The 20,327-nt window shown below is 38.8% G+C and overlaps 1 protein-coding gene across 3 annotated transcripts in view; it reads right to left on the reverse strand.

Annotated features, from left to right (window-relative positions):
- Positions 1–20,327, reverse strand: part of Dpp10 (dipeptidyl peptidase like 10) — a 1,483,954-nt gene that overhangs the window by 17,868 nt on the left and 1,445,759 nt on the right. For all 3 annotated transcript variants that reach the window (XM_075987761.1, XM_075987760.1, XM_075987762.1), the window contains exons 18-21: positions 16,700–16,798; positions 16,523–16,592; positions 1,628–1,822; positions 341–395 (exon numbers count right to left, since the gene is read on the reverse strand). In XM_075987761.1, the coding sequence (XP_075843876.1) occupies positions 341–395; positions 1,628–1,822; positions 16,523–16,592; positions 16,700–16,798 (419 nt within the window). The remainder of the gene's footprint in view (positions 1–340; positions 396–1,627; positions 1,823–16,522; positions 16,593–16,699; positions 16,799–20,327) is intronic.

A 20,327-nucleotide genomic window follows, 5' to 3' on the forward strand; every position in this document is an offset into this window, starting at 1 on the left:
GAGGACCTGAATTCAACACTCACATCAGGAGGCTCACATAGGCCTATAACCTCATACCCAGGGAGATCTGATGCCTTTCTGGACTTTGCAGGTACTAAACTCATGTGCATATACACCTTCCTCCAAATACATAGAAATACTTCTCATTTCTAACACCAGCCATCAACTGTATGCTTGAGAAATAGACATCCCTATAAGCAAGTGAATAGACACAATATGAATTATGTTATTTTAAAGGGTCATACAGAAAAGTAAAGTACAATGACTAATGAAATTATACATACATAATACATGCATACATATGTGTGTGTGGAAAAATATATTCAGTATTTCTATTTACCTTTCCAAAAATGCTTAATCTTTTGGAGTCAATATATGGCAGTTTCAACAAATATCTGTGGGAAAACATAAATATATACATTGTTATACATTTTTGAGTCAAACATATGTCTGAATTTATGACTTATAGACAGATAGACAAGTATAAACACTCCCCAAAATCTTTAGACATGCTTCACTATGGGATGAAGTAATGACTCAGTGGGCAGAAGTATGAAGACCTCAATGCAAATCCCTAGAACCCTCATAAAACAAGGTAAAGTAGTATGTCCCTACAATCCCAGAGTTCCTTCAGCAAGACAGGAGGTAGAGACAGTAGCTTCCCAGAAGTTCATGGGAAAGGTGGCCTGGCATCCACAGGGGTGACCTCAAGAGATGCTGTCTTAAATGAGATGAAAGGTGAGGATGGACACCTGAGGTTGTCTTCTGACTCCAACATTTGATGGTAGCATTACACACACACACACACACACACACACACACACACACACACACACCAGTAGAAATGCTTTACTAGAAAGGCTTTCCTTATACAAAGTGCCTGAACAGTTCATAGTCTTCTCCTCAAAGCTACAGTCCAGTAGTTTGTCATCATTTCTGAGCTTGTTTACAGATGTGGAATCTCCAGGTGTACCACGACCCGTAGAGATAGCTTCCTTACACCACGCTTGGCTGATCTATACTAAGCACCTTCCTATTGTACCTTTCATGCCACCATAGTAATAGTAACTTTGGGATGTTAAAGAATTAGAGCTAAGGGTGGATGAGATAGCTTAGTAGGTAAAGGTAATAGTGTAAAATCTGATGGTCTACATGTAATCATTATGGTTAAAAAAGAGAACTAACTCCTGCCAATTGTCTTCTGACCTCTACATCTGTTTAACAGCTTGTACTCACCTACACATCGTACACAAACACACACACACATACATACACACACAAAGAAACACTCTAAATATCATTCCAAAAATGTATTAGTATTTTAAAGGAAAAATCATAATTAGTTGTGGACATGCTAGATAGTGTAGATTTCTGTCAATCAGGAATATAGTGGTGAAGTGCTTCTCACAATTCCATAAACCCAAAGTAAATTCTAATTGCGGAGGATAATAAGATTATTTCTTTATGGTGTCCCTAAGTGTGATAGATACTTGAGAAAAATGCAAGAAAGCTACACGTTCAACTTAGAAAATTGGTAGACCCACAAACACTGCCTAAATGAGTAATAAGTCCCCTTACATAAATTCTGCAGTTATGGAAAACAATAGGAAGACATGCACCAACTTACTTTACAGCTGTTACTTGGTCCTTTGCATCTACCGACCCTATCCTTCTGTGAATCTCCTGCAAAACTTTCAGGCCCTGGAATCCACTTCCTCTGCCATCAAATCTTGCTACAATGACATTATCAGTGTCAATAAGAACGGAATCCCAGTCAACATGGAACTTATCTGTCACCATCTGGCCTCCTGGTTCTTCATCCCTGCAAATTTGAGCATACTTGATGAAATAAGGAGCAATTGGCAGTCAGGTAGGTTTCCCCTTCATATTAACTGGCTAACCAATATGGAAATCATCTCTGCTGGCTCTTAACATTTTACATAATTTTTGAGAAGCCTGATGGTTAATTCTTGATGACAAACCATTTTCCTTACATAAAGTTTTAAATGAAGAGCTCCAAGGATGCGGTGTAAACATGCCTTAAAACTGCATAGTTGAGCCTGGTTTAATTCATTTTTCAAAGAGAAAAAATGAGACTATATGTGGCCCCTTTGAAGGTTTTTCTGAAGAATTCCCGTCAACTTGACAGACAAGTCTATTTTTATTAGGTTCTTCAACTGGGTTGAGGAAATAAATGTATGGTTTACAAGGGTTGAAGGGTCTGATAGAGTGCTAACAGGCATGGGAACTTCATATAATTTAACAGGAAGTGTATAACCTTAAAGACTGTTGGACTCTGAAGAAAATATTGTATTAATATTTCCTGAGGGTTTTCTTCCTGTCCACGATAGAATTCTCACTGAGAAGTTAAACAAATAGTAAAAAGAGAAGTATTTTTCAGCCTTCAAGCTAACAGCCAGGAAAGAAAGCAGAAACACAAATGTCTCAAAAAATTTGAAAGCCAGATGCCAAGGTGGACATGAAAATAACAGAGCTTGGATCTTTTCTCCACTGGGGAGAGATAGTATAACTTTTCACTGTTAGATTCAAGTGCTTATTTTTGTTACCAGAGCTACATTCCAATAATTCTCTCCTCATAATTCACTATTCAAGGGTAAATCACCAGGTCGTCTCTCTTCTACCATCACATATTGTGAGGGTCCACACACATGAACCTGTCCCACATTTACCGGAGGGCAGAGATTTGGAGCTCATTTTTGTTGTTTCCATGTTGTTGACAACAGATGTGATTACAAACAAGAGATTCTGACCTAGGGTGTGGTTAATCAGTATTATAGAGGTGGATCTGCACCACTTGGGCTAAAGGTCAAAGGATTCAAATCGATTCCTTATATCATGCTAATGAAATCTACTGCATTCTCCCCTCCCATTTAAAAGTGAAGTACAGAAGCATGGGAAAATAAAAGGAGAAGGATTCAGGATTCACTGAATATCCCTCCAGATGCTGTTCTGTGTTTCTGTCACTTATTTCTCTTATATCTCTGTTTCCTTTGCTTAATAATTCTAACCCTCATGCTCCTACCCTGGAAAATAAGAGTTTCATCAAGACTGGTTTTCAATAACATATGTGCTCACAAAGAGACACCAACACAGTACACAATTCTCATCAACAGTTTCTAGTTAGTATCTACTTATGAGTGAGTACATGCCATATTCATTTGGGGGGGGGTTGGGTTACTTCACTCAGGATAGTGTTTTCTAATTCCATCTGTTTGCATGCAAAATTCAAGATGTCATTTTTTAAAGCACTGAGTAATACTCTAATGTGTAAATGTGTCATATTTTCTTTATCCATTCTTCAGTTGAGGGGCATCTAGTTTGTTTCCAGGTTCTGGCTATTAAAAATAATGCTGCTATGAACATAGTTGAACAGATGCTTTTGTAGTATGATTGAGCATCTTTTGGGTATATTCCCAAGAGTGGTACTGCTGGATCCTGAGGTAAGTTGATTTCCAGTTTTCTGAAAAACTGCCACACTGATTTCCAAAGTGGTTGTACAAGTTTTCATTCCTACCAGCAATGGATGAGTGTTCCCCTTACTCCACATCTTCTCCCACATAAGCTATCATTAGTGTTTTTAAACACTATCCTGAGTGAGGTAACCCAGACCCAAAAAAGTGAATATGGAATGTACTCACTAATAACTGGATATTAGCTATAAACAAAGGACACTGAGCCTATAGTTCATGATCCAAGAGAAGCTAAGTAATAAGGTGAACTTAAAGAAAAACACATATAGACCCAGCTGGAAATTGGAAACAGACAAGATTGCCTGACAAAATTGGGAGCATGGGGGCAGGGAGTAGAAGGAAGAGGGGAAGAGAAGGGAAGAGGGGGAGGGTTGAGGAGAACTTGAGAGAATGGGATAGTTGAGATGGAGGAAGGAGAGATATGAGAGCAAGGAAAGAGATATCTTGATTGAGAGAGTCATTATGGGGTTAGAAAGAAACATGGCTTTAGAAAAATTCGCAGGAATCCACAAGGATGACCCCAGCTAAGACCCTAAGCAATAGAGGAGAGGGTGCCCGAACTGGCCTTGGCCTATAGTCAGACTGGTGATTATCTTAAATATCACCATAGAACCTTTGTCGAACAACAGATGGAAACAGGCAAAGACCCACTTCAGAGCTCCCAAGGTCCAGTTGAAGAGTAGAAGGAATGAGAATATGAACAAAGAGGTCAAGACCATGAAGGGTTCATTCACTGAAACAGTTTACCTGAGCTAATAGGAGCTCACCAACTCCAGCTGGACTGGGAAGGAGCAAGTATAGGTCCAAACTAGTCCCTCTGAATGTGGTTGACAGGTGTATGTCTGGGGCATACTGGGGGGCCACTCACAGTGGCACTGGGATTTGTCTCTATGATATGTACTGGCTTTGGGGTATCCTTTTCTCTTCGGATGTATACCTTGCTCAGTCTAGATGTAGTTGGGAGGACCTTGAAATTTCCACAAGGCAAATTGCCTTATCCTCTCTTGAGGATTAGAGGCAAGTAGGGTGGGAGGGTGTGTGGAGGGAATGGAAGGGAGGTAGGGGGAATTTGGATTAATGTTTTTTTTTTTCTTGGTTTTTCGAGACAGGGTTTCTCTGTAGCTTTGGTGCCTGTCCCGGAACTAGCTCTTGTAGACCAGGCTGGCCTCTAACTCCCAGAGATCCGCCTGCCTCTGCCTCCCGAGTGCTGGGATTAAAGGCTTGCGCCACCACCGCCTGGCTGAATTGATGTTTTTGTTTTAAAAAACAAAATCTAATAAATAAAAATTTAAGAAAAGCAATTTCTAGGTCATATTTAGAGAGAGAGAGAGAGAGAGAGAGAGAGAGAGAGAGAGAGAGAGAGACCCCAAGAACATTAAGCACTGAGCACAGACAGCATCTGTAAGTGTTAAATCCAAAAGGAACTCCAGTTCTCCAAATTCCAAAAGAGTCTTGGCTCTTGTGACCTACAAAGAGATTGTTGCAATCCTATACCCAACATTTTTCAGGGGCCTGCAAAATGGGGTTCTACCTGCCAGAATCTACCTTTATCATACACCTGTTGCTGCATATCAAACCCTTGCTGGCCTCCAGGCCCCTCTCTCCTCCCCAACTACTCTACTATGCTACCTCCCAAGCTGTTACAGCCCACAGGCTTCACTTCTCCCAAATACGCATTCATTCTCTAGAAAACAGCACACCTACACTTGCCTCCATTCCCACTATTCCTGCTTCTCTTACAGATAGCCCTGGCCATGACCTGTTTGCTTCTTTTCCTCTCTGTTCTGGACTCTTCCAAATGCCTGTTCTTTCTTACCTACAACAAAACCTCACCCCCAGACATGAAGCAGCCATTTTTACTTTTTCTTTATTGGCCCTTTACTTATGGTATAGAACTAAAAAGTATAGGAAATAAGTGATTATGGGCAAAGCGAAAGCTGTTATGTAAGGAATTTTGTTCCCTAAAATTCATACAGTGCATTTCTGATCCCTGGCACTACAAGATGTCACTATATTCAGACAGAACATCTAAAGACACAGAGAAAGTGAACTGGAATCCCAGGGTTGGTGGAATCCAATTTTACTCGTGCCTTGTAAGTTGACATTTGGAAACACAAAAAATTACGATAGACACCTGTACAACAGCAAGGGGTAAAGAACAAGTGCCACCTGAGGCTGAAACGATAGGGACTCCACCTGCAGGCCACAAATAACAACTCCTAGGGAAGGCTACCATGGTGGCGTGTTGGTTCTTTTTTGGGTTTTAAATTTAAGAATATATTGTATTTAATGCATTATTTATCTTAAAATATGGTGACTGGAGGGATGGCTCAACAGTTAAGAGCATTTACTGCTCTAGTATCAAACCAGAGTTTGGCTCTTGGTACCCAATAGAATGACTGACTCCAGCTCATGGGAACTGGCACAGTCTTCTGGCCTGGATAGCATCTGCACTCACACGCACATAGCCCCTCTCCACAAAGACATAATAAAACAATAAAATAAATATTTTTTATGAGTGACAAAATAGTGTGCCTTAGTATAACAGAAATTTTATTCTATTCTTCCTCACCTCCTGCTCCACGTTTCCCATTTGCTTTGTGATTTTGGTAGACCAGACTTCCTCATGCCAGGACCAATGATTATCTACTAAAGACTTTTTCTTTCCTTCAAGGACAATGTATACCTTTTTGCTCTTTCTCTAAATAGAACCCAGCACTGTCTCTTTAGCCAAATACAAATATTGTTTAAAGACTCTCATGAGCGCAATAAAAGAACTGCAGAATGCACCCCTTTCTGTCCTGTTATTCCAGCTGCAGCAAGTGTCAAAAGATGGACTTTCATCACTACACAGGTTGAAACAGTGAACAGCATGGTTATTAATGAGCCAGGCCCAAAGCTCGAAAATGGACTATTAGTATCATCCACACGAAATTAACCTTGGGATAAACATCCTAGACAACACATGAAAATAACAGAATAGAACCAACAGGAAAGGGCCTTGGGGACATCACCCAGGCAGAAAACGTAGGATAAGCAGGGAGGAAATACAGTCTTCTAATGATCTCTCCTGTCAAGTCTCACTACATTAATTCTTATCCTTTGGCCAATTTCCATCTGAGATAATTTCTAACAGCATCATTGAAGAAGAAGAAAAAAAGGAGACTGGAAGTTCTTTTATTTGTTTAAATATTTGCATCATCCCAAAGACAGAAGAATATCCAATTTTCAATTCCTTTGCATTTTGAAAGGGTTATACCTACATCATTTACCATTAAAAGGTACCCCAGCACAATATAGAAATAGATCAGTGTAGAAGGATCCACTGTCTTCTTGTTATGTATGAAATGCATGCACACCTGCTAGCTGTTAGTGTGAAAAACATTCTATAAACTGGTTCAACTAATGTGGAAGAGGATTAGGCAATGTCTCCGTCAGTAATGTGCTTGGCACAGGAACACAAGGACCTGTGTGAAGTCACTACAATCCATATGAAAAAAAAAAAACAGTCATGGTAATTCACACCCTTCATCCAGGCAGTGTGCCAGCAGAAAAATTCCTGGGGCTTGCCATTCCACCAGTTTATCTGAGTCAGCAAGCTCCAGGTATTGTGAGAGACCTAGTCTCAAAAAATTTGGTTGAGAGAAATTGAGGAAGATACCTAATACGAACCTCTGGCCTCTACACACACATACACACATGTGTACTCACACACACAGATACACAAATACACACAAACTAAATCCTTTACATGGAGTATTGTATAAATAGGGAACAATATTATCAGTTTCAATGGAAGGCACTCAAACAAATTAGGAGGGTTTTCTGCACCATGCATGAGCAGCTTAATGGGTTCTGAAGGAAAAGTCTTACATTCCAGGGAAAGAAAGGGACTTTCTCATTCTTTCAGATTTTCCATTTCTTACAACTTAGCCTACTTTCCAGGAGCCAGGAACATTTTGATAAAGCCTAGGGCAACAATTCAAGGTACTTTATTCTTGGGTAGTGGGGACTGGTCAGTGCAGGGTGGAGAACTGGAAGGTTGGAAGTGATGGGCAACACAGTGGTAGGAGTCTAGGTTTGCCTACAGTGGTGGAAGTAGGGAGCGAATACAGGCTCTAGAAGGTGTTTCTTTGGGGTTGGGAACAGAGGTCTTTTTATAGGTCTTGCTCTCCACAGTAAGGGAAAAAAATTCAAGTCTAAGAGCAACGCGGAGCCTGTTTCTACTCTTAAGCTCTGCTAGGAGCAAGACCACAGGAGGTGTGGCTTGAATTTGGGGAGAGAAAGAGCAAAGGCAGGAGTAGAGCTAGTGACCTAACAGGGCGGTATGGAAGCGTGGTGACTGGTCTGGCAGAAATGAAGACAGTCTGATCTTACTATCAGAATCTGGAACCAACAAACCCCAAGAACTGAAATTGTCCTGAAGAATCTCATGCAAGAAGAAAAAGAAGACTCTCAGCCTGAGCAGAGGGGAGGAGTGTTTGTCTCCCTGCAAGAAATTTCACACAGTTCTAAGAACTTGACAGACCAGCTTGCAGGATGAGAGTGGAGCTAAGAAATGGTTGTTCAGGCCAACATGGCAACACTCTGCCCAGGACTCCTTAGATGCATATACCTGGTCCAGAAAATCAAGTTTAATTTCTCTTCAGGAAATTAGAGATGGGCTAGAAGAAGCCACTAGATTTCCTTACCCCTCTTTCTGACGTGGCCACATTGAATATTTCTTTATTTTTTACTTTTATTTGCCTTTTCTTCTAATAGTTCAGATGCTTGACTTCCTGGGGCATGTGGTTGGTACCAAGTTTGGTACCAAAAATATAAGACTATACCTTTACAAAATAAGCAAGTGACAGTTTCTCAACAACCTCAGTAAAAATGTAATTAATTGATCATGGGACTCCTGTGAGTACAGTATTGAGACACAGAATTCCCAAGATAGAGATCAGGAATGGGGGTGAATTAAGAGTGAATCCACAGACACTCATTACATACTGTTAGACTACAGACCCACTAGGAGCCTGCCACTCAGGACTGTTTTCTTCTGGGACTGTTAGAGAACTCAGGCCTGGCCAGAAACCAAAAAGAGGGTAGCTACCCAGAGCCTAAGCAATGCTGAACTTCAGTCCTAGCCAGTGTGGGACTCAATGCTCACCTCCATGACACCTGGGGTTCTGCTGAGTTTATGAGGGGTGCAAATTTACAAAAGCCTGGCACTCCATCTGCTCTGGAAAATTGAGGGATCTGTCTGTCCCTTCAGAGCTCACTATCATGCTACACATGGCAGTGATCTCTCCAAGGGCTCTCTGGATTTTGAAAGAAGCCTCTGCTTTCAAGGTCATGGTGCTCTCCCTGCCTCTTTACTGATTCTCTTCTACTTCAGGGTATGGCCATGAATGTCTATGACTATGAGACTCTCTTCTAATAAATCTTAGCTGAAGGGTGACTGTGTGTTAGCTCTGGTCTACAAACTTTTGCTCAGTCAGGCCACACTCAAAAAGAACTTCTAAATTCCTTGACTTTATGTTTATGCAAACCTTGAAAGTGTACTTTGTTCTTGATAGGGCATTGTGCAAATTCTGGTAGTTACACCATTTTGTTTTCCTACTCATCTAGCTGGATTCTATGAATTAATTTGTCAATGAAAATCTGGATGTATAACCCAGATTTCTAATCTTATAGTACTTTTCTGTATCAAACAAACAACAACCACAACCACAACAAAACAGCAACACAATGCTAACAATGAACAGTGGACAATAGAGGAACCATCTAACAAATCAATACACTGAGACACAGAAGTAAAGAATCTACAAAATTAGATAATTAGAAAACGTCAGCTTTTAGCAATAACACTCGCTCAGAAAATATTCATTTAAATGTTAGGCATATGAGGCTGATTTCTACAAACGCAAAGAAACCAGAATTTTTAGTCAGCATAGTCTTAAGAGATGAAGATCCTGAATGCCCCTTACTTGTCTACACTATTTTGAGCCTTTTTTGTGAGTTTATACATTTCCCTCATTTATTTGTGATTGTATTTGTGGTGTGTGTGTGTGTGTGTGTGTGTGTGTATTCACATACAGAGGTCATAGAACAGCTTTCAGGAAGAATCTTTCTCCTTCCACCTGGGGGATCAAGCTCAAGTTTTAAGGGTTGGTGGAAAGCACCCTTACTCACTGATTTCTCTCTGTGCTCCCATGCTCCTAATAATGTTTCATCTCTCGATAGATGATCACTATATGGGATACTACCTATCACTTCTCATCCTCAATTTTCCTCACCTATTAAAAAAATTATGATACCTACCCTGTCCTCATCCCAGTATGTAAGAAAATTACTTTCTAAAGAAAATGTGTCATGAATTGCACATTAAATAGGCAGGCATATTTGAGGTCCCATATCAGGTGTGGAATATTTCATATGTAATAAAGGAGTTGGCATCGTCATAGAAGACACATAACCGTGGTTCATGTGCAATGGTTCCCAGAGCATCAGCATTTAGAGGCAATGGATGATGCTTTTTATAGTTACTATTTCAGCAGTGCATTAAGACCACAATAAAAATGCTTTCAAAAATCCCTGACTTCCATGTTTGACTCTTTAATGTTGCTGTAGTTTGGATCTAAAATGAGCTCTGCAGGTCCTAGTGCCAAAGACATTGTCCCCATCCAGGGACACCCATTGGAGGTATTTGAAGGTCTAGAGGGAGGTCTTGGATTCATTGCAGAGTCATCTTCAAAGGATTGTGAACTGTGAAGTGGGAAGAACACAGAAACAAAGGAGCTTAACTAGAGTTAAATCTCTTCAGATTGAATTCTGTATCCATTGATAACCATCCAGTAATTATTTATAATATGGCAAAATCTGCCCGCTGGGCATGATAGGTACTATAAGAAGCAGAGGCCTTGACATAAACAAATAAATTCAATTCCATTTCAGGAAATAATTTTGCTCTGTTCATGATTCTGGGGACGGCAGACTTGACATATTCTATTCTTAGCTTTCTCCTGTTAAGATAGGAACAAATTATGTGCAGGCATGTTTCTCTGAGAACTCGTCATAGGTGATTGAGGAGATGCTTTAGTGGATAAAGAACTTTACAGGCAGACTGAAGTTTAGACACTTAGCACCAAGTTAAAAGACCAAGCCAATATGGTGGCCTGCTAATAATCCCAGGCTCTAGAGACAACTCAGGAAACAGTTTCCCTGGGTAAACTGACGAGCTGGACCTAGCAAACACTTCAGAGAGAGACCCTTGAGATAGAGAGTGATTGAGAATGAGAGCTGATGCTGACCTTCAATGTTCCACATGTGCCCACACATAGGTACATTTTTAAGAACATGAAACTGCATATAAACTTCATATATGCATGGTGTCTATACATATTTAGAATGATATGTATAAAATGAAATAATAGTAGTTGATGTTAATTCTTATTAGCATAAGAATATATGTTCAATCGTAAAATTATGAAGTCAAGTGAGAAGATGCATAAGGCTCAATTTTCACCATCATTCAGAAAAATCTAAAGAAATGAGAAACTGATTCACTTAGAAGGCTAAATTAATATATGTTGTAAGTGCTCAAATTCTTTATGCTCCAATCTTTCTTGAATTCACCTCATTCTGGAAAACCTTTATTGTTCAATGACCCATTTGCTTTTTGCTTTTTGATCATTCTTTCATGAATTCTGTCAGTATTCACGGGGCATGACTAATGTTCCAATAAGTGTCCTGAGGCAGCATGATACAAAGGAGCTAACTGGTCAACAAATGGATTTATATTTTAATAAATAAATCTTGCCTAAATATCAGAAGGGCAAAGCTAAGCCACTAGATGTCAGGCAGTGGTGGCACACACCTTTAATCCCAGGATTTGAGAGACAGAGGCAGATAGATCTCCGTGAGTTCAAGGCAACACTGGGATACACAAGATCAATGTAGAAACAAAATCAGGTCACTATGGCTCACACCTTTAATCCCAGTACTGGTGAACCATATGCCTTTATTCCCATCACTAGAGGGAGAGGAGCTTAGTCTGCTTAGTCTGTGGTCACCCATTCTTGGTAAAGGTTAAGTCTTCTCTAATGTCTTGCCTACTTTGCTTTTCTGGCTTTCTGGATGAGCCACAATATCTGTCTCTGGAATTTTATTAATTGTGCTACTGATTATTCTCTGCTATGGTTACATATCAAAAACAAGGACATGCAGAGAAATATCTAGAAATATGTCTTTAAACATTACTAGAACATTTTTCAGTTGGGCAAAGAATGTGGCAGCATGAGCAAATATACATTGAGCCAAGATCAAAGAGATGTACTTGGCTGTGATCAAGTGTTTTCTGGTATCTAGAGGAGCTAGTTTCTGATGGCTACTATGAGGGTCACATCATCCAGGTGGAAGTCCCAGCATTTGTCCTCACAGAGGGCAGATAAACAACAGAGAAAGAGGGCTTGGAGGGATACTAATGGACAGAAAAGTCAAGCAGAAAGCAAAGTGGTCACCTAGAACAGAAGTACTCAGATAGGTAATCTACTGTTACAGAGCTTACAGAGCTTTAAGAGTGTAAACTTCCAGGAAACAAAATCAATCAAAAGATCAGGGCAAGAGATACAGTCTTATGACCTCAATGACAATTATGCTATTGATTAGTTGAATGACTGATTGGTATACTGTGTGTGTGTGTGTGTGTGTGTGTGTGTGTGTGTGTGTGTGTGTGTGTGTGTGTGAGAGAGAGAGAGAGGGGGGGGTCCTCTTGTATCCTAGGCTGGCCTCAAACTTAAAATGTAGATCAGAAGTGACCTTCGATTTCTGATCCTCTGGTCTTCCCGTCCTGAGTGTTGGGGATACAGCCTGTATGATCAGTCCTGGTTTATGCAGCACCGGGGCTGGAAGCCAGGCTTCATGCATCCAATGCAAGCAATTTATGAACTGAACTATATTTCTAACACCCCAATCAGCTATACACCAAGCTCTTCAGGCCAAGAAAAGATTTCTGTCTCTTTGTAGACCAGATCCACTGCACAAAACAACAAAAATCAAGATGCCAAGTCATCCTCCATTCCTGACAAAGTAAAAGAAGCCTGGTTGTTTTCTGCTGAGCAATGTTTAACCCATAACTACTGAAAAACACAATCAACTATTACAGTTTTATAAAGGGAAGTCATATCATAACTAGAAAATAGGGTTTACATCTAGGAGGAAAAAGAATCTCCTTCAGTTCTAAGCAATTTCTCTCACTCCCTATGCAGTGGGATTTTCCAGTTATAAATAAAATGAATTAAGGCCACTTTCAGAAAAGTGACTAGAAATAATCATATTAGGCAAGTTGAATCCATCTTAGATAGGCAAAAAAGGGATTAAAAACACCTTTATGCTTGCCATTGTCTATTTAGATGTCTTACCATAAAGTTCTAGAAATGATTATGTTAATCAATAGAAATGAAAACATACATTATTGGGTTACATGTGACATACTTTGCCCAATTTTAGATAACTGATATCTTAAAACCTAGGAGTCAGGAATTGAGTAGATTAATATATAATGTGAGAAGTATCTGAAGGCAGAAACTGGAGACAGAATCACATACCTGCTTGCAGTCTTTGCTTCAGCCGGTCAGATTGCAACAATTTAAATTCAATGAGCCTGACTATACTACTTCACCTGATCTGGTAGCATTCACCTATTAAATAACTTTCTAGGTCCTATATCACACATCTCATATTTATACTGTTATATTTAAATGTGTAAAATATAACTATCTTTAATAAAAGTATGATTATACTTACAAACTATTAATCACTATCTGAAAGTGTTTATGTCCCAGATAACATTATGTTTTTATACAATTTATTAAGCAACTATGCTTATACTTAGAATTTATTAAACACTAAGTGCCCAGATAACACTTTCATTTTGTATAAATAATATGCATATAAAATTTGTTGCACACTGTGCATATGTAAGGACACACTATTAGCCCCAATTTGTTTACAATATAACAGCAGCTTGACTATTAAGCAGTGGATAGGAAATCCTGACAGCTCTAATTGGAAGCCAGTCTCAGCCAACATATTTACTACTGTGCTTCTTAAAGGAGACTCAGATGGTCCTTTCCATGCACCAGATTTTTGCATCAACTTTTTGATTTAAAGTTATCATTGTAAGTAGTCAGAATCAACCCAATGAAAGGGAAAGTTTGAAGCCAAGAAGACCAAGTTAGCACCCCTCCTCAAACATAAACCACCTGAAGGTCTGGTCTGCTATCCACAGTGAGTTCCTCATCCTTGCAGCAGGTAGGCATGGAAGCACAAATAACAGCCTCTGCATCCGTCTGAATAAAGGAATCAATCCACAAATACAATGTCATCCCCTATCTTCCATCTTAAAGGTCATGGTACCCTCTTAGAACCCTTTTTCTAAGGAAACTTTAATTCTTAGTGAACTTGTGACAACAACAAGGACAACAAAATCCCTATTGCTGAAGGACAAGGTGACTATAATATGAGTGTCCTCCTAGTCAAAATGCCATTGTTTTCAATTTTGCTAGGCCTGCTTATAGGAGAAGAGGATCATGGGACACTCACCCAAGCGTTCACCCACCCTTACCAGTTACATGCCATCCTGTTTCAATTTCATTGGCACAGACTGGGGGAGAGACTGGAGTATATACGTTGAGAATGGTGAGGGGCATGTTGCCAGCTGAATTCATCAAACCTGCTGGGAGCAGACTATCCAGTGTGGCTGTTTTAAGGTTGTGGGAGTTGGAATACAATTGGTTCCATATCTCATAGTGAGTGGCACTATTTAGAGCTATCGCTTTGTGGGAGTTGGTATGGCCTTATCGGAGGAAGTGTGTTACCATGGGGGACTGGCTTTGAAGTTTGCTATGCTCAGAATACTTCCTATTGCCTGTAAGATGTACGACTCTCAACTCCAGCATCCTGTCTGCCTGCATGCTGCCATGCTTCCCACCATGATGATGATGGACTAAACCTCTGAAACTGGAAACCGATCCCAATTAAATGCTTTTTTTTTTTAGAAGAGTTGACATGGTATAGCTGTCTCTTCACAAAAATAAAAATCCTAATTAAGACATTTGCTCTTGTGTGAAATCCCTCCCCCACTACTATAAGTAAGCCTATAAATTCATTGGCTCCTCCTAGGACTGGAGAAAGCATATGTAAGTTTGTTCTGAGATATTAGAAGGAGAGGTAGATGTTGTTTTTGTCTCTCCCAGGGAAATTATGATAACAGTGAATAAGACAAAAAATGCTTGATTTTCCAAGTTTTCTCAATTTCATGCAATTAATATTTCCCTCAATATGTTATATGCATACACAAGAGCTGGTGAAAGGGAAGAGCAGCAAAAGAATTAGTAAAGAATAAGTGAAAGGTGCCTGAGAAAGCTACCACTAGAATTGTAGTTCCTTCTGGTTATCAGGGTCAGAAAACTGTCTGTACCTGAGCTAGATCTCTCAAATATCTCCGAAATATCCCCAGTTTGAAGATTGTACACAACTGTTATCCCAGAGTTGGGAGGTAGAAAGATGTGGATCTCTGAGGCTCTGCTCAGCCATCCTAGTCTGCTTGGCAAGTTCTTGGCACATGAGAGACTCTGCCTCCACCAAAAAAGAAAAGGTGAATAGAAATTAAGGAAGACATCTGGCATTGACTGATATTGACCTCTGGCTTACATACCCGCACACACAGTGACATATTAGTTACATAAGTAAAATATCTAAATACAGTCATTGCAAACCATCACTCCAAGTCAATGAATCATATATATTAGGGGGAACACAATGGAGACATGGAACAAAGTGTGTGATTCATTTTATTTAACCTAGAAAGGTGGCATATTATAGGCTGAATTACTATGTCAAAGTTAGGTCACTTTTCTAAAAAACTACCGATAGTAAATAGCAAATTAGACTTGGAACAAAAGCAGGCTAAACTTTGGAGTAATCATCCTGAAATAAGTAAACACAAGACACATTCATATTTTCACATGCCTACTAATGTCCTGAACAAAATTCTGGATAGCATAATGTGTTGTGGACCAATATGGTACCAGGTTTCATAGCAAATCAGAGCCTTAGATACTCAAGACTCAATGAGTATCAGTTACTACGAGATGTTATGGTCACTATACTGAAGTCCATATTCCCTGATATTACAAAAAGTATGAGTAAATTCAGATCTAAGGCACAACATTACAAACCTCAGGTTTCTTAAGCACAGACTTACTTTCTTTGATCACAAGGCAAGGAATATGAAATTAAAGGGTAACAAAGACTATTTTTTTGTTTAAAAATGAAAATAAAAGTTTGTTTGTTGTCGCAAAAATACTGACCAAGAGCACAATGCTTCAATAATTACTAAGCAGACATACACAAACCAAGATACCTGATGACACTATTTTCAGTGACAGTATCAGATTCATTACATGGTTAAAGATGTACCAAAAATTTGAACAATCTCAGACAATATTCAGTGATGGTCTCCATGAGTTGTTAGCCGTCCTAGTTGTGGTGTAGAGTTTTTATCTACCTACTTGAAACAAACTAGAATCATTTTGGAAGAGCAATTTTCTAAATCATGTTGGCCTCTGGATATGTCTGTAAAGGATAGCATTGTTGATTGATGTGGGAAGACTCATTCCACTGTGGGCAGTAGCATTCCCTAGGCAGGTGGTCTTGAACTGAATAATAGTGGAAAAATTCAGCAGAGCACAGTTAAGCAAACAAACATTTGAATGCATCTCTTTGCTTTTGACTTTGGATGTGAAAAATCTGACTTGACTCTTCACAATGAAGGCTGTAATTTGGACCTACTAACCCAAATAAACCCTTTCCTCCATAGGTTGCTTTCCTCAAGATATTTTACCCCAACAAAAGAAGTGAAACCAGGACAGTAGTTAGGTAAGAATAAATCTTTTGTTCATTTAATGAATCTGCCATCTGAAGCACAAGAACATAATTATGAAATCTTTAGATCTATGAATTTCAATAAAAAAATAAATACTTACATTATTAAAAGAAGAGCATACTGGTTTTTCTCCACAAAATCTTTGGGAAAGGACAACTGTAAAGGAAGTTCTTTTAAAGAAAGAGCAAAATATTAAAGATGGAGACTCATTTAAATGTAAAAGTGTAAGATTCAGAGAAAGCTATTCTTGAAGGCTGCAGCATGTGCCAACGTTTACCATAGTCATCTATGTGAAGGATTCTGATTTCTGACTTGGCGAGCTTCTTCTTCTGGATAGTTTCTTTCATCAGAGAGTTGCTTTCCAAGATGAAATACTCTGAAAAATCAGAGAATAAGTGTCTGGAGAGCATCCACCAAGAGGTGCATTCACTTTATACCCTCCCTGCAAGGCTCAGGGACCACTGTGGAGAGGGGAAAGAAAGATCTTAAGAATGAGAAATCAATGTAGACCAAAACAAAACAGTGTCTTCTAGACATGCTAGATGACAGAAACCATTGCCCTCGTGAAATCACAGCAGCTGTGAGTCCCTGGACAAGGTTAATCCAGTGAGCATACCAGCATGGAGTGTGAAGGGACTCAAAAATCCTCATCAGTAGCCAGGAAGCTATTGACTGCTAATGGAGGGAAAGAAAGTTTTCTTTAAAGGTGTGGGCCTGGATGGTTGATCATGCTCTACTGGATGTCCCCACCCACAGTATATAAACAACATAAAATGGTCATGGTGGATTATAGAAAAAGAAAAGGATATGAAGTTGAAGGGATACATGAAGTGTAGGAGTTGGATTTGGGGTGAGTTAAGGAGAGAATTGAGGGGTGAGTATGTTCAAAATACAATGCAAGCATCTATAAAATTCTCAAAACATAAAAGACATTATGTTAGAGCATTCTGCATACTCAAAGGGGTGCATAAACAGCTACCCTCAATTCAATTACTGGAAATCAATCCACCACCACGAACTATCCTCAGGTTGGTGATATCTGTCAGGTACCATACCAAGCATGGAGGGAAAATTCTAGTTTGTTTTCTAAATCACTACAGGGGTCTTCCAACTGAACTTGTTCATACTAGTGACTTTCCATCCATTTATTCCAACACATTGGAGTTACCATTTACATTTCAAAATAAAAGTATAGTCATGCTACTACTCTCCTTTAGAATATTTACAAGACTTCAAAGTTATCTAGCAGTATATGAGTTAAAAATTGGAATAATTTGGATACCACTATAAAAACTCAGGAAGACAGCAAAATGTGATCAGTAGGAAACAACCCAGAAATGACCTACACAGCATCAGTCTCAGATAAGAATGTTAAAATTATAGCCCAACTGTTCAATATGCTGGAAAAAGCACAAAATTGTATGCCAAAAACTAAACATGCAAAATATGAGATATGTGATAATTATAGTCTAAGAGAAAAAATTTCTAAGTGAGACCTATAGAATCTATAGAATATTACATGCTGCAGAACACACTGATGAACTGGAAAATGTAACAAAATACTACCAATCAGTCAAAAATTTAAAAATTTAACTGACAGTCTTGGGAGATGACTCAGTGGGGAAAGGCATGTGTCCCCAAACATTAGTAGACAAGACTGATCCCAAGGACCCTTGTGGTAGAAAAGGAGGGCAAGTTGTCTCCTGACCTGTTCATATGTGCTGTGACATGAGGGTTCCACAGAATAGCAAATAAAGGCGATTTTCATGTTGATGCACCATGAAAAGCATAAAAATAACTTGCTAGATTTTACTTACTTTTAGTGAAATATAAAAATACACTCAGGCCAAGCAGTGGTGGCCAACGCCTTTAATCCCAGGACTCGGGGGCAGAAGCAGGCAGATTTCTGTGAGCCTAAGGCCAGCAAGGTCTACAGAACTAGTTCCAGGGTAGCCATGACTGTTACACAGAGAAACCCTGTCTCCAAAAACAAACAAAAAAAATGGGGGGAGACTTTAGATAGTAAAATAAGTGATCCTTAAATGTGTGTGTGTGTGCATTTATGTGTACATTTGAGTCTTTGATATTTCTCAGCCACATATCATAGCTTTTATTCTAGGGGTCATGTTTTATGTTTTTTTTATTAACTAGATTCATTCCTAGGGTATTTGAAATGACTGTAAATCTTCATTATGTTTTGTAAGGTATTTGAAAAAAATATAGTTACTAATAGTTATGTGTGTGTGTGTGTATGTGTGCATGGTAGATTTGCTCATTTTAACAGTTTGCTTTGTGTTATATAAGTTTTTGCTTATTTTTAAAAATCTTCTTGTACCTGGGCAGTGGTGGTACATGCCTTTTTAATCCCAGCACTCAGGATGCAGAGGAAGGAGGATGTCTGTGAGTTTGAGGCCAGCCTAGTCTACAGAACAAGTTCCAGGAGAGGCACCATAGCTATACAGAGAAACTTTGTCTCTAATAACCAAAAACAAACAAATAAACAAAAATCTTCTTGTATATAACTATGTCTTCTGTGAATAAAGTATAAAGACAGATGCTATTATTATTCTTGTCTATGCCCTGTCTGAGTATTCAGAGTATTGTAGAGAAAGGGTTGTAGGAAGCTAGCTTGCCTCCTTTGATCATACAGAAGCATCTGTCTCTCAATATTACTTGTAATGCCAGCTATACTATTTTTGTGGAGACCATCGTCAAATTCAGTAATTCCCTTTACATATTTTGTAGTACCAATTTGAAATTTCTATGATTGTATTGTTAAATATTTGTCAAATTTATCAAATGTTAGTTTTCTAAATCATTTGTGGTTCTCATAGAGATATGGTGAGTCACATTGATTGGGGGTATTTCAGCAACATGGAATGAGCAAACACTGCATAATATTAGTAAACATATTAGTCTTTTAATAAATTATTAAATGCAATATCTGGTAAACTAGTTTCATATCTAAATTCCTGAGAAACTTTTTATTTTCTTTTAGTTCTTTTTTTCTTATTCGTGTGTGTGTGTGTGTGTGTGTGTGTATGGAAGGAGGTGCAATAATTATCTTGTAGAAGCCACAGAACAGCTCCATATCTTTTTCAGGGTGCAATCCACCTTTGTGTTGTTTTCTGAGTCAGGGTCTCTTATGGTCCACAGGGTGGCTTACTGACACAAAGGCTCCTCCAGTCTCCAACTCCACAGACTGAGACTCAGTGTGACCCCACAGTGCACTGCTTTTCTTAAGACCATTCTGGGGACTTGTGCTAGCAAGGGAAACCCTTCACCAACTGAATCTTTTTACCTACGTAAAGAGGTAAATTTTACTTTAGTTCTGAATTTGGAATATAAATAATAGATGGTATAGGTTTTCTTCCTTTCTTAGATAGGGTGCCCATGATGAATTTGGACACTTTTTTCAATCTGAGTTAATCTTCAATCTGATATTATTCTACTTCTGCCTCCCAAAATGCTAGGATTAGATGTGTATACTAATATGCATGCTTAGGTCTGTTTCCTGGAATAACTTGTCTAAATGTCATGGTACATTCATTAAGCATTTTGTGGAATACACAAGTAAATGCTTTTATTTTCTCTTTGCATTTTAAATATATGGTTCCATGGTATTTGGTTTACTTCTTGTCTGATAAGATACATGCACCAAAAGCTACAGAGAAACCCTGTCTCGGGAAACCAAAAAAAAAAAAAACAAAAAAGATACATGTAGTTACATCATTTTATCATTGTTATGTGAAATGGGGTGAATCTAACCCTTTTCTATTGCTGGTGACCTTTTCTTCCATATCACAGACTTTCTGCATTTGATTTTTCTGTTCATCAGTATGGTTTGGAGTTTTATTCATTTTAGATTTTTAATGATTTTTTATTGGAGATTCCTGACTATAATT

Source organism: Microtus pennsylvanicus, chromosome 10 (assembly GCF_037038515.1).
Source record: "Microtus pennsylvanicus isolate mMicPen1 chromosome 10, mMicPen1.hap1, whole genome shotgun sequence".
Classification (NCBI taxonomy): domain Eukaryota; kingdom Metazoa; phylum Chordata; class Mammalia; order Rodentia; family Cricetidae; genus Microtus; species Microtus pennsylvanicus.